This window comes from Myodes glareolus, chromosome 2 (assembly GCF_982192425.1).
Source record: "Myodes glareolus chromosome 2, mMyoGla1.1, whole genome shotgun sequence".
In the NCBI taxonomy this organism is placed as follows: Eukaryota; Metazoa; Chordata; class Mammalia; order Rodentia; family Cricetidae; genus Myodes; species Myodes glareolus.
The window spans coordinates 123,166,063-123,179,222 of record NC_142027.1 but is presented as its reverse complement, the minus strand read 5'-3'; the positions used below and the strand labels follow the sequence as shown (position 1 = coordinate 123,179,222).

Sequence of the window (13,160 nt, the reverse complement as noted above, 5' to 3'; positions counted from 1 at the left end):
TAAATTTTCCCCAAACCCCTGGTAGTGTTTGTATTTGCCTTTCCCTGACCCAAGAAGTGAAGTGGGGAGTGGGGACTGATGAGGCCTTTGTTCATGCTAGGCAGGGGGGCATCACTGAGCTCTGTCCTCAGCCCTTCTTTTGGTGCTTCCTTGATTATAAGGTAAATTAAATGTCTACACTTTCTTTGGCTAGGGGTATTGAGGGATGGTCTCACGTAGTAGCCCAGACTATCTATGATGCCATTTGACCGCCTGAACCGCCATACTTTATGCCATCAGGCCTCACCAAAGCTGCTGGACTGGAAGGATTCTCTGACTCCATCTCTGTAAAGAAACTCAGCACACCTCTTCGCCTTTCCTCCGCCATCGTGCGCTGTCTGCCCCCCTCGCCTTCTCGCCATGTCTTCTCACAAGACTTTCAGAATCAAGCGATTCTTGGCCAAGAAACAAAAGCAAAATCGTCCTATTCCTCAGTGGATTCGGATGAAAACTGGCAACAAAATCAGGTACAACTCCAAGAGAAGACACTGGAGGAGAACGAAGCTGGGTCTGTAAGGAGTCAACAATGGCAAGACAGTTTACGCTGAATCGTGGTCCTGGATGAGTGTTATCAGATGGAGTTCAACATTTTCAACCCTGATCATGTTTAAGTTGGGAGTGGGTTCTCCAGTAATAAATTGTAGAGCCTTTCAAAAAAATAAAAAAAAAAAAAAGAAAGAAACTCAGCACACCGAGTGGTGCTGCCACCTTTAAGCCCAGGACACAGGACTCAAAGGCAAATGGATCTCTGAGTTTCAGGGTAACTTGGTAACAAAAAAAAAAAAAAAAGAAAAGAAAAAAAAAACTCCACACCAATAACAACAAAAGAAGCAACTTTGACTGGACCTGGAGGATCTTGAATTTCTGATCCTCCTGTCTCCACCTCTGTTGCTGGGATTATAGGAATATACCACTACACTGGGTGTATGCTGTGCTTAGGAGCAAACCCAAGGCTTTATATACACTAGAGATGCATTCAAACTGAGCTACATCCCCAGTTCTACTGGGTGTGGGTTTTGTTTCTACTTGTATGTCTGTACACGACTTACATGCTTAGTATTCACAGAGGCCAGAAGAGTGTCGGATTCCCCTGGAACTGGAGTTATAGACAGTTGTGAGCTTCCAAGTGGATGCTGGGAACTGAACCTGGGTCTTATAGAAAAGAAGCCAATTCCTTCTCTTCTGCCATCCTTTTAATTAATTATTTTTATTTTTACTAATTTATTTATTTGTATTTTATATGCATTGGTATTTTACCTGCATGTAGTCTGTGTGAGGGTGTCAGATTTTGGAGTTAAGACAGTTAGTTATTAGCTGCAATGTGGGTCCTGGAAATTGAACTAGGGTCAACCGGAAAAGCAGTGAGTGCTTTTAACCACTGAGCAATATTTCTGTCTTCTTAGCTAGTTTGATATCAACTTTACACAAGCTGAAGTTATCTGAGACAAGAGAGCCACATGAATAATAAAAACTCAGATACAGATATTGGGGTTAAAGCTGAAGATCATAAAAGCCAAACAGTCAAGGCACTAGAAAAGTCTTACCTCTACCAAGGCTGGGCGACTGCAGACTGAGCTCTGAGCCTCTGTCTCCTCCCATTTTATATTCCCCCTCTAGATCTGGGATTAAAGTTGTGAGCCACCACCACCTGGATCTGTTTCTGCATTGATCTTGTGTAGTCCAGGCTGGCCCTTAACTCACAGAGATCCATCTGCCTCTGTCTCCCAAATCCTGGGACTAACGGTGTGTGACACCACTGCCTGGCCTGCAGTGGCTTAGTTTTACCTTCTGGTCTTCAAGCAAGCTTTATTTATAAAACATAAATAAAATATCACTATATTTCCACCTTTTATCTAAAATAGAAAAAGGCTATAACTAATATAAAAAGCTATATACAATAAGTACAATAACTATAAACAATATCTGTAAGCAATAAATACATCAACAATGTCTAATCCATTTGCATTTGACAAACTAAGAGAAAATTCTCCATATCTATCCTATCTTGTGAGTTCAAAGTCTTGTACCTAATTTACTTTCTTTTCTTTTAAAATATTTATTTATTTATTATATATACAATATTCTGTCTGTGTGTGTGCTTTCAGGTCAGAAAAGGGCACCAGACCTCATTACAGATAGTTGTGAGCCACCATGTGGTTGCCAGGAATTGAACTTAGGACCTTTGGAAGAACAGATCCTTCCTTAGCTGCTGAGCCATCTTTCCAGTCCCCTAATTTACTTTCTATCATAACTTACTTTCTGTGTCTGGTAAACAAGGAAAACTATAACTCTCTAGTCTTGAACTCCCTCAGAGACCCACGAAGGAAATAATATTAGCTGAATAAGCAGGAAGTGTGATCAAGTGACTTCCAAAAATTGTGAGAAACAACAGCTGGCTGCCTGGACAGTCACCCAAATTTCCTCTGCAAATTTCCTCTGCAATGAAGATGGAGGCATCCATCTTCAGTCTACAAGGCCTAGAATATCTGGCAGACTTTTCTATGGAGCAAGGTTTTTGAAGAACTGTCCCACCTTGTCTGAGCAAAGTTTGGCAGTCACTCTCTTTTGTGTCCTGCTTGTCCATTAGGACAGCACACTGCCAGCAGTCGAGGCAAGGGTACTTTCTTGCCACATCATCTTCTCTGAAGTAGACTGGTGCTGCCAGGAGCAGACATGTCTAATGATCATTTAAAAAAAAGAGCCTATGTTATTAAATCATCTTAAATAACATATGTAGGTCTCTGAAGTGTTTGAAGTGTTTGAAGATGACCTGTCTATTTATAATATACCTTTGTTTGACCTTGAAAACATATCTAATGTGACTACAAGTTTGATTATACTAGGTGATTAACTACTTACCTACATACCTATATTTCTTTATTAACCTAAACAGTTGGTAATAATAACTGTCAAGGACTAGAAATTTGCATGATATTGTTAAATGAGCTATATAGGCTCAATACCTTGAACAAGATTAGAAACATATGTACAATCTGTCTTAACAAAATTAATCTCAAATTTGTATCAATACACAAAATTTGTATACAATATGCAAAAGTGCAATCTGACGTAAAACATTTAAAACTAGTATCTATTTTTGAAAATAGATTCAATAATCTACTTTTCTATCTTATTATATCTACATCCCCCTTTTCTCTTTTCAAAACAATAACCTTGAATCTAATGTCCTTTGTTTAGCTTTTTCCCTGACCATTATCAGTAACAACTTGTAACGAAAACCCCTAAACAAGGACAAATATCCATAACCCATTGGATGACCAAAACCCACCCACCCCACCTCTTGGGAATGTGGGCATTGTATTCTTAAATTATCTTCCTGCTGTCTGGAAGCAATGGTATCTTTAGGGGATCCTGAAATGAAAAATTTGTGTTAACTGTCAAGTCCTGGAGAGCTATATCATCTGTTGTCTAGTCTCTGAATAATGGGAAACTACAGGGCTTGTCTCAAGTCCTGGCTAGAGTAGTCTGTTAGGCTGGTTCATCTCAGCTAGCCAACTCAAAATTGTCCTGAGCAGTATGTAGATCAAAGTTGATCTTTAGGTGGTGTTTTACAGCTTAGTGGTGTTACCATACTCTTGGAGGAATCGTCATTGTGGGGCCCCATCCTCACTATGGAGACTTCAAGCTTCTGAATTTGGTATCATTCTATTTACTGTCTGAAATCCCTAAAAGCTTCCTTTGGGCTCTATATAACTTTAGTAAATGACTCAATTTTCTTTTCTATTTCTCCAATTCTGTTCTAAGCATTTAAGCTGGTGCATGGCATAAATCTAGGGTGTGGTCATCATCTATAGACTGCCTTTCTATAGAAGCATGTTCCCCTTCTCCAAGAATTTGATCTTGAGAGATTTCCCTACCTATAGCTGAAGGACCCCAACTCGTTTTAGCCACAGTTATACCGTTTTGCAAAGGTTCACAGCAACGAGCTCAGTTCAGGGCCTCCGGAATGCTGAATAAATAACAAGCTCAGTTCAGGGCCTCCGGAATGCTGAGCAAAGATACCTGAGGTTAGAGCAAGGACAGCCTTATCTGGCTGCAGGACAGGGGATTTATGGACTAGCCTGAGTAGGAACAAAGACTTCAAGGGATGAAGAAAGGATTGCGAGGCCTGAGTCACGTATAAAGCGGGGCTCGTCACGAGTCAGGGCCTGTGCAATCAGACATCTGGTCGCCAGCCAGGGAAGGGGGACAGGATAAGAGGAACAGTAAATCGCTGAGTAGTCCCCTCATTCTTATTTAGGTTAAGAATTTACCACCCCGCATCTTGCTTCTGTAAACCTCGCTTTTGCTCTCCTATAAAAACCCCTCAGTCAAGCAATACCCCATGTCAAATGAGGCCTACCAGGGGATAAGACCTCATATCAAGAGGCTATTAGAAGAAGGCATTCTGACTCCCTGCCGGTCACCTTGGAATACCCCCCTCCTCCCAGTAAAGAAACCAGGGACAAAGGATTATCGACCAGTACAGGACCTCAGGGAAGTAAATAAGAGAGTTGAAGACATACACCCGACCGTCCCTAATCCATATAATTTACTAAGCACCCTGCCACCTTCGCACACCTGGTATATGGTGCTAGACTTGAAGGATGCTTTCTTCTGTCTCAGATTAAGCCCCAAAAGTCAACCCCTTTTTGCCTTCGAATGGAAAGACCCCGAATTGGGGATTTCAGGCCAACTGACGTGGACCCAGCTCCCACAGGGCTATAAGAATAGCCCCACCCTATTTGATGAGGCCTTGCACCGGGACCTTGTGGACTTCAGAGTTCAACACCCGTCATTGATCCTGCTCCAGTACGTGGATGATCTTCTGCTGGCAGCCCCCACAGAACATGACTGCCGACAAGGTACAGGGGCCCTATTGCAGACCCTGGGATGGCTGGGCTATCGAGCATCTGCCAAAAAGGCCCAGATATGCCAGACTGAGGTGACTTATTTGGGATATAAATTAAAAAAGGGACAGCATTGGCTCACAGCCGCACGCAAAGAGACTGTATCTCGCATACCTGCACCCCGAAACCCTCGCCAGTTAAGGGAATTCCTGGGGACAGCTGGGTTCTGCCGCTTATGGATACCAGGCTTCGCTGAAAAGGCAGCTCCCCTCTATCCCCTCACCAAGCAGGGGGTCCCATTTGAATGGACAGATGAACAACAAGGGGCTTTCGAGAACATCAAACGGGCCCTCCTCTCCTCCCCGGCACTGAGCCTGCCAGACGTCACTAAGCCATTCGAACTGTTTGTTGATGAAAAACAAGGATATGCCAAGGAGGTTTTGACCCAAAGACTTGGACCATGGAAATGCCCTGTCGCATATTTATCAAAGAAATTAGACCCAGTGGCCTCAGGCTGGCCCCCTTGCCTACGGATGGTGGCAGCTATTGCCGTCCTTATTAAGGATGCCAGTAAACTGACTTTGGGACAGCCCCTGACCATTCTGGCGTCCCATGCCGTCGAGGCCTTGATTAGGCAGCCCCCGGACCGATGGCTCTCCAATGCCCGCATGACACATTACCAATCCTTGCTGTTGGATACGGACCGAGTCCAGTTCGGACCTGTACTCGCCCTCAATCCGGCGACCTTGCTACCCACGCCGGAAGGGCCAGACCAACATGACTGCCTTCAGATTCTCGCGGAAATGCATGGAACCCGGATGGACTTGACTGATCAGCCCCTCCCAGATGCGGACCACACCTGGTACACCGATGGGAGCAGTTATCTACTGAATGGAGAACGCAGGGCGGGAGCTGCAGTTACCACGGAGACCCAGGTAATCTGGGCCAGTGCCTTGCCCAGCGGCACCTCGGCCCAACGAGCTGAACTCATCGCTTTAACCCAAGCCCTTAAATTGGCAGAAGGTAAGAAGCTGAATGTTTATACTGACAGTCGGTATGCATTCGCTACCGCACACATACATGGAGAAATCTACCGGAGACGAGGGCTCCTAACTTCAGAAGGCAAGGAAATTAAAAATAAAGCAGAGATCCTTGCCCTATTAGAGGCCTTGTTCCTCCCCAAGAGACTGAGCATTATGCATTGCCCTGGGCACCAAAAAGGAGATCACGCCGAGGCCAGAGGGAATCAACGGGCGGACGAAGTGGCCCGAGAGGCTGCTTTGGGACCACAACTTTTCCCCCTAGCATCAGAGCCTGCCCAACCCACAGTAGACTGGACCTACGATAAAGAGGACGTACACCTATTACAAAAATTGGGGGCAGACTATAATCCAGCGAACGGACGCTGGGTCTATCGGGGAAGAATAGCAGTACCCATGAAAATAACCCATGAACTTATAGACTACTTACATAAATTGACCCATTTGGGTACAAAGAAAATGAAAACCCTCCTAGACAGAATGGAGACTGGACAATTCCTCCTGAACAGGGATAGGGCACTCCAACGGACAATAGACAATTGCAGGGCCTGTGCCCAAATTAATACAGGCCACTTGAAAACCCTCCAAGGGTTGCGTCTCCGAGGACACCGGCCTGGCATCCACTGGGAAATAGACTTTACCGAAATTAAACCTGGTTTGTATGGGTACAGATACTTGCTGGTTTTTATAGACACCTTTTCAGGATGGGTAGAGGCCTATCCCACCAAACATGAAACAGCCAGGATGGTTGCCAAGAAGTTATTGGAAGAAATTTTTCCCCGATACGGAATGCCAAAGGTATTGGGATCTGATAATGGGCCAGCCTTCATCTCCCAGGTAAGTCAGTTGGTGGCCAAGTTACTGGGGATTGATTGGAAATTACATTGTGCTTATAGACCCCAGAGTTCAGGACAGGTAGAGCATATGAACAGAACTATTAAGGAGACTTTGTCTAAATTAACGCTTGCAACTGGCACAAAGGATTGGGTGTTGCTTCTACCCCCTAGCTCTATATCGAGCCAGGAACACTCCTGGGCCACATGGCCTTACCCCATTTGAAATATTGTATGGGGCACCGCCTCCAGCCGTACATTTCTTCGACACGGACATTGCAGACTATGCTAACTCCCCTTCTCTACAAGCCCATTTACAGGCCCTGCAGCTGGTACAACAAGAGGTCTGGAAACACCTGGCAGCAGCCTACCAAGACAGCCTCAACCAGTCGGTGATGCCCCATCAGTACCAGATTGGAGACACTGTTTGGGTCCGTAGACATCAGACTAAGAACCTGGAACCGCGCTGGAAAGGACCGTTTACTGTTCTCCTGACCACCCCAACGGCGCTTAAGGTGGACGGAATTGTTGCTTGGATCCACGCCTCACACGTGAAAGCCGCCAGCCCAGGAGAACAGACGGCTAGCCAAAAGAAAGGATGGAAGGTCCAACGCTCCCAGAACCCCTTAAAGATAAGACTGGTTCGGGAATAATGTTATGGGCATTAGTCTTTCCAATGTTGATCTCAGGATCCATGGGGGCTCGTAATGGAAGCCCCCACACCATTTACTCCTTAACTTGCCAGATTATTTCCCAGACCGGGGAAGTAGTCTGGAAGACAACTGGCCAACATGCCGTTAATACCTGGTGGCCTCCCCTCACCCCTGATTTCTGTCACCTAGCCGCGGGACTAGATTCCTGGGACATAGCCAGTTCTGACCATAGTCAACTGGCAAAATGGATGCCGCCCACGGAGGCAGGAGGAAAGGGATTTGTAGGCTGCTCCGATACCGTGCGAAGATGTCGGTTAGCAGGGGCCGACTTCTACGTCTGCCCCCGGGATGGCCGAGATCAAGCTACGGCCTATAAATGTGGGGGCTATGACTACATGTTCTGTGCGGCTTGGGGATGTGAGACTACTGGAGATGCCTATTGGAAAACCCATTCCAGCTGGGATAAGATTAGAGTGACCCGCGGATGGGAGAGACCCCCAAGGGATCCGTTAGGGACTGGAGAATGTGGTAGAAGCTTTGGAAAATTTAAATGTACTGATGGAAAATGCCTACCCCTTAACATTACCTTCACCGAACATGGTAAAAAGGCCACTGGATGGCAAGTAGGGTATATCTGGGGGCTCAGATGGTACCTGTCATCCGTAGACAGGGGGTTGGTTTTCAAGATACAGCTTAAAGCTGAGGCCATAGTCTCCCGGTCAATAGGACCCAACCAGGTCCTGGCAAATCAGAAGCCCCCATCTTTACCCAAAGCGCCAGCTACCCCTCGCCTGACTAACCTTACTACTGCTCCCACCACCACCTTTACCCCCCAGCAGCCACAATTGAGCCGGAAAGAGGAACGGGAGATCGTCTTTTAGACCTCATTAGGGGGGCTTACCAGGCCTTAAATCACTCAGATCCGGATCGGGCCAACAACTGCTGGCTCTGTCTTAATCCAAGTCCCCCATACTATGAAGGGATAGCCCTCTGGGGTAACTATAGCAATGTCACTTCGCCACCCCCCACCTGCCAGGGCATGGATCATCATCTAACCCTTACCCAGGTGACAGGCACAGGATCTTGCATAGGAGCTGCGTCTGGCCAGCCCTTTTGCACTTCAACCATGGCCGTCATCAAGGGGGACTATTATTTAATTCCACCGGAGGGGACCCTTTGGGCTTGCAACACTGGCCTGACTCCCTGTGTTTCGGCAGCAGTGTTCAACCAAACTCATGAATATTGCGTTTTGGTACAAATTTGGCCACGCATCACATACCACTCGGATGAAACCGTCCTCCAATATTATGGATACCTACCCCGGAGGGAAAAACGGGAGGCTGTTGCTTTGACCCTGGCCGTGCTCCTAGGGGTAGGAGGAATTGCTGCAGGGATAGGCACTGGGACCGCCGCCCTGGTACGCACGGACCAATATATGCTTTTACATCAAGCTATAAATGAGGATCTGAGGGCCCTTGAAAAGTCGGTTAGAGCCCTGACGGAGTCATTGGCTTCCTTATCCGAGGTGGTGCTGCAAAACCAGAGAGGACTAGATCTGCTCTTTCTAAAGGAAGGAGGACATTGCGCAGTCTTAAGAGAAGAATGTTGTTTTTACACTGATAATACCGGAGTAGTGACTGAAACTTTAGATAAATTAAAAGAAAGGCTAGAAAAGCGTAAGAAAGAATTTGAAGCCCAACAGACATGGTATGAGGGGCTTTGGAACCGATCCCCATGGTTCACTACCTTAATCTCTTCTCTAATGGGACCTATAATCCTTTTGATGTTAATTCCTACGGTTGGCCCTTGCATTGTAAATCGGTTAATTCAATTTATTAAGGACAGACTTTCAGTCATTCAAACCCTGGTCTTAACCAGCCAGTACCAAAAATTGAGCCAAAGCAAGAGAGAGATCCTATAAATACTTGAGTAAAAGGTTTTACTCTATGATAAAAAAACAAAAATGGGGGAATGAAGGACCCCAACTCGTTTTAGCCACAGTTATACCGTTTTGCAAAGGTTTCCAGCAATGAGCTCAGTTCAGGGCCTCCGGAATGCTGAACAAATAACAAGCTCAGTTCAGGGCCTCCGGAATGCTGAACAAATAACAAGCTCAGTTCAGGGCCTCCGGAATGCTGAGCAAAGATACCTGAGGTTAGAGCAAGGACAGCCTTATCTGGCTGCAGGACAGGGGATTTATGGACTAGCCTGAGTAGGAACAAAGACTTCAAGGGATGAAGAGAGGATTGCGAGGCCTGAGTCATGTATAAAGCGGGGCTCGTCACGAGTCAGGGCCTGTGCAATCAGACATCTGGTCGCTAGCCAGGGAAGGGGGACAGGATAAGGGGAACAGTAAATCACTGAGTAGTCCCCTCATTGTTATTTAGGTTAAGAATTTACCACCCCGCATCTTGCTTCTGTAAACCTCGCTTTTGCTCTCCTATAAAAACCCCTCGCTCCAGCCGGACGGCGCGCAAGTCCTCCGAGAGACTTTGTCGCCCCAGGTACCTGCGTATCCAATAAACCTCTTGCTGTTTGCATCCGGCTGCGTGGTTTCGACTGATCTTTGGGCACAGGGTCTCTCCCGAAGGAAGACGCCCACGGGAGTCTTTCTTTTTTTTTTTAATATTTATTTATTTATTTATTATGTATACAATATTCTTGTTTGTGTGTCTGCCTGCAGGCCAGAAGAGGGCATCAGATCTCATTTCAGATGGTTGTGAGCCACCATGTGGTTGCTGGGAATTGAACTCAGGACCTTTGGAAGAGCAAGCAATGCTCTTAACCGCTGAGCCATCTCTCCAGCCCAACATGGGAGTCTTTCATAGCTTTACTCCATTGTAAATAACCTTAGCTTCTTCTCTGAACCAGGTACTACATTGTAATTGTGGACCAGGCTCTAAAACACCTTTAATCAAATCTATCCAGTCTTTGGAACAATTTTATTACAAACTGACCACGAGTTTAACAGTTGCTTTACAAAAGGTGAATGTATGCTATCTGAGACTATTGCTTCCTTGAATCTTCTTAAATCTAACATTGGCTCTGTAACAGAGCCTCTGCCATTTGGCAGTTCCTGTAAGGTTACTGGCTATATTAAGGTTGTTTGCTTGAAAACCTTAGGATGTTCCTCTCTAATCTTATAATGCAAATTCCTCTGTCTGAAATTGAGTATCTCTGTGATCCGTTGTTTTTTTTTCTAATTTTTTAAATTTTATTTATTTATTTATTTATTTATTTATTTATTTATTTGAGATAGGGTTTCTCTGTGTAGTTCTGGAGCCTGTCTTGGCACTAGCCATGTGGACCAGGCTGGCCTCAAACTCACAGAGATTCACCTGCCTCTGCCTCCTGAGTGCTGGGATTAAAGGCGTGTGCCACCACAGCCCAGTGATCTGTTTTATTAGGTTTTTTCTAATGCCTGTATCTTAACATTCAGATTAATCAACTTTTTTAGTGATAAGACAAAAATGATACAATTGACACTGCACAAATCCCATCTAAATTGGTTATCCTTTCATTTAATTGTTCCATTTCTAAACTGTCTAGCATATTATCATATGGAGACCCAAATCCTTCCATTATAATGGCTTTTCTCATTTTTAATGTGGGGGAAATAATGCTCCCTTTTAACTAATTCCTCCCTTAAGAATTCCCAATTGTCTTTCCAAATCTACGATGATGCTGATGAAGATGTGATGTCACTTCTAACTGTTGACGGTGATGTGGGCTCACATGGGTCCATGAAATGAAGACTCAGAGATAAAATGAGAATGAACTTAGCCTCCACAGCTGCAGGGGGCTCAGTCTCTGTGAATGGAGGCGCCTTGTCTTTGCCTCTTGGCATCTTTATTTTTTATTTTAGTTAATAGATTTCCATATCTCAATACAGACTGTGAGATGCTTCCAAAAATACAATGCCAGTTGCAAAAACCTGGTTTATGAGGTACCTCGGTTTTCTGGGTTTCCTCTAAACCAAGTTTTGCAAGGGCTTTGTATCCATGGGAACTCTCAGTTGAGATTCACATAGGGCAACAAATGGTATTTGTAACACAAAGGAAGGCCTAGGGGCTCTGTGAAAACTCTTGAGCCAGGCCAGTTACAACCCTGCTTTCCTGGCTTTGGAGTTTCATGGCTAGTGGAGGTTGCTTGCTATCCATCTGGTGCCAGGCCAGTGGGACATCGTACCACAATGTGAGGCTTACTGCTGCTGCATAGAACAGTAAAAGCCTAACTGGATTTCAATGCAGCTACCTAGTTTGACAGCAGCCTGAGAAAGGGGTTCAGGGAGAGCTCGCAACCCATGGTGGAGAGAGGGAGAGAAAGAGAGCCGGTTGTCTGGAGAGAAAAATAAAACCTGCTTGGGACGTGGGATTGTTTGAAAAACAAACAAACAAACAAACAAACGTGTGTTGGGCGTGCTGCCTGGGGCTGGGGGGGGTAGGGAGAGAAAAGAAAGCCTCATTGGGTGGAGCTGGAGTCCCACATGCAGTCAGGTCTTTGCAGCTTGCTTTTCTATGAATTTGCACCCAAAACGTTGAGCACCAAATGTAGATCCATTTGCTTCCATTTCCCAAATTCTGGGATTAAATGTGTGACACCACTGCCTGGCCTCCAGTGACCTAGTTTTACCCTCTGATCTTCAGGAAAGCTTTATTAAAACATTAATGTCACCATAGAGCCTCAACTGAGAGAATGCATTCATAAGATCAGTCTGTAGCCAAGTCTATAGAGCATTTTCTTAATTAGTGACTGATGTGGGAGGGCCCAGCCCTATCGTGTGTGGTGCCATATCTGCACTGGTGGTCCTAAGGTCTGTAAGAAAGTGGGTTGAGCAAGCCAGTAGGCAGTAACCCTCTACGGCTTCTACATCAACTTCTGCCTCCAGGTTTCTCCCTTGTTTGAGTTCTTGTTCTGATTTCCTTCAGTGATATGTAATCAAGTGTAAGCCAAATAAACCCTTTCCCTTTCTTCTCCAACTTGCCACAGTCGTGGTTTTTTATCACAGCAATACACACCATCTCTCCATCTCCAGCTGATTTGTTTTGTTTTGATTTGAGACAGGGTCTCACCATTACCAGGTTGGACTCTAACTCAGAGATCCACTTGCCTCTATCTCTCTAGGGTTGGAACCAAAGGATCGAAGACATGTGCTGCCAACCCCAGCACTATGTTTTCGCTGTTTTCTTTTCCTTTTTAACGTGGGTTTTTTGCTTTGTTTTGGTTTTGGAGTCAAGGTTTCTCTATAGCTTTGAAGTCTGTCCTGGCACTCGCTCTGTAGACCAAGCTGGCCTTGAACTCACAGAGATTCACCTGCCTCTGTTTCTTGAGTGCTGGGATTAAAGGTGTGCACCACTGTTTGGTTGAAAGTGAGACTTTATCCCCTATATCCAAGAAGCCTGGGATGTTTGGTTGGAAGCGTCACCCCAGCCCCAGGCATCCATTTCAAGCCCCCTCCCCTGGGAGTTGCCTAGTCCAGACTTCACCTCCGGGAAAGCCCACCAAGCGGTGGCCAGGGAGGGTCAGGATCACTCCCACAGGCTACTTAGGCTGCCCCCCAAGGATGAACATGTGGTCTCCGAGTGTTGAGGTTTCACATGGTCTCCCCTCTCTCCTCGTCATGCTTTCCCAGTCATCTGGGAGCACTGCAGTAAACGTGGGCATCTTTTATTGGGTCTAATTTGGTCTGGTTGGAATTATTTGCGTCGGCAGAAAGGTTCGTCTTGAGAAATATTCCTAAAAGCC

General features: G+C 45.6%; 1 protein-coding gene across 1 annotated transcript; it reads left to right on the top strand.

Moving 5' to 3' along the window:
* The first annotated feature begins 345 nt into the window (after window positions 1-345).
* LOC125408688 (large ribosomal subunit protein eL39) lies at window positions 346-721 on the top strand. The gene has a single exon (XM_048447158.3). The coding sequence runs from the start codon at window positions 400-402 to the stop codon at window positions 553-555; it is 156 nt and encodes a 51-aa protein (XP_048303115.1). The 5' UTR covers window positions 346-399; the 3' UTR covers window positions 556-721.
* Window positions 722-13,160: the final 12,439 nt, after the last annotated feature.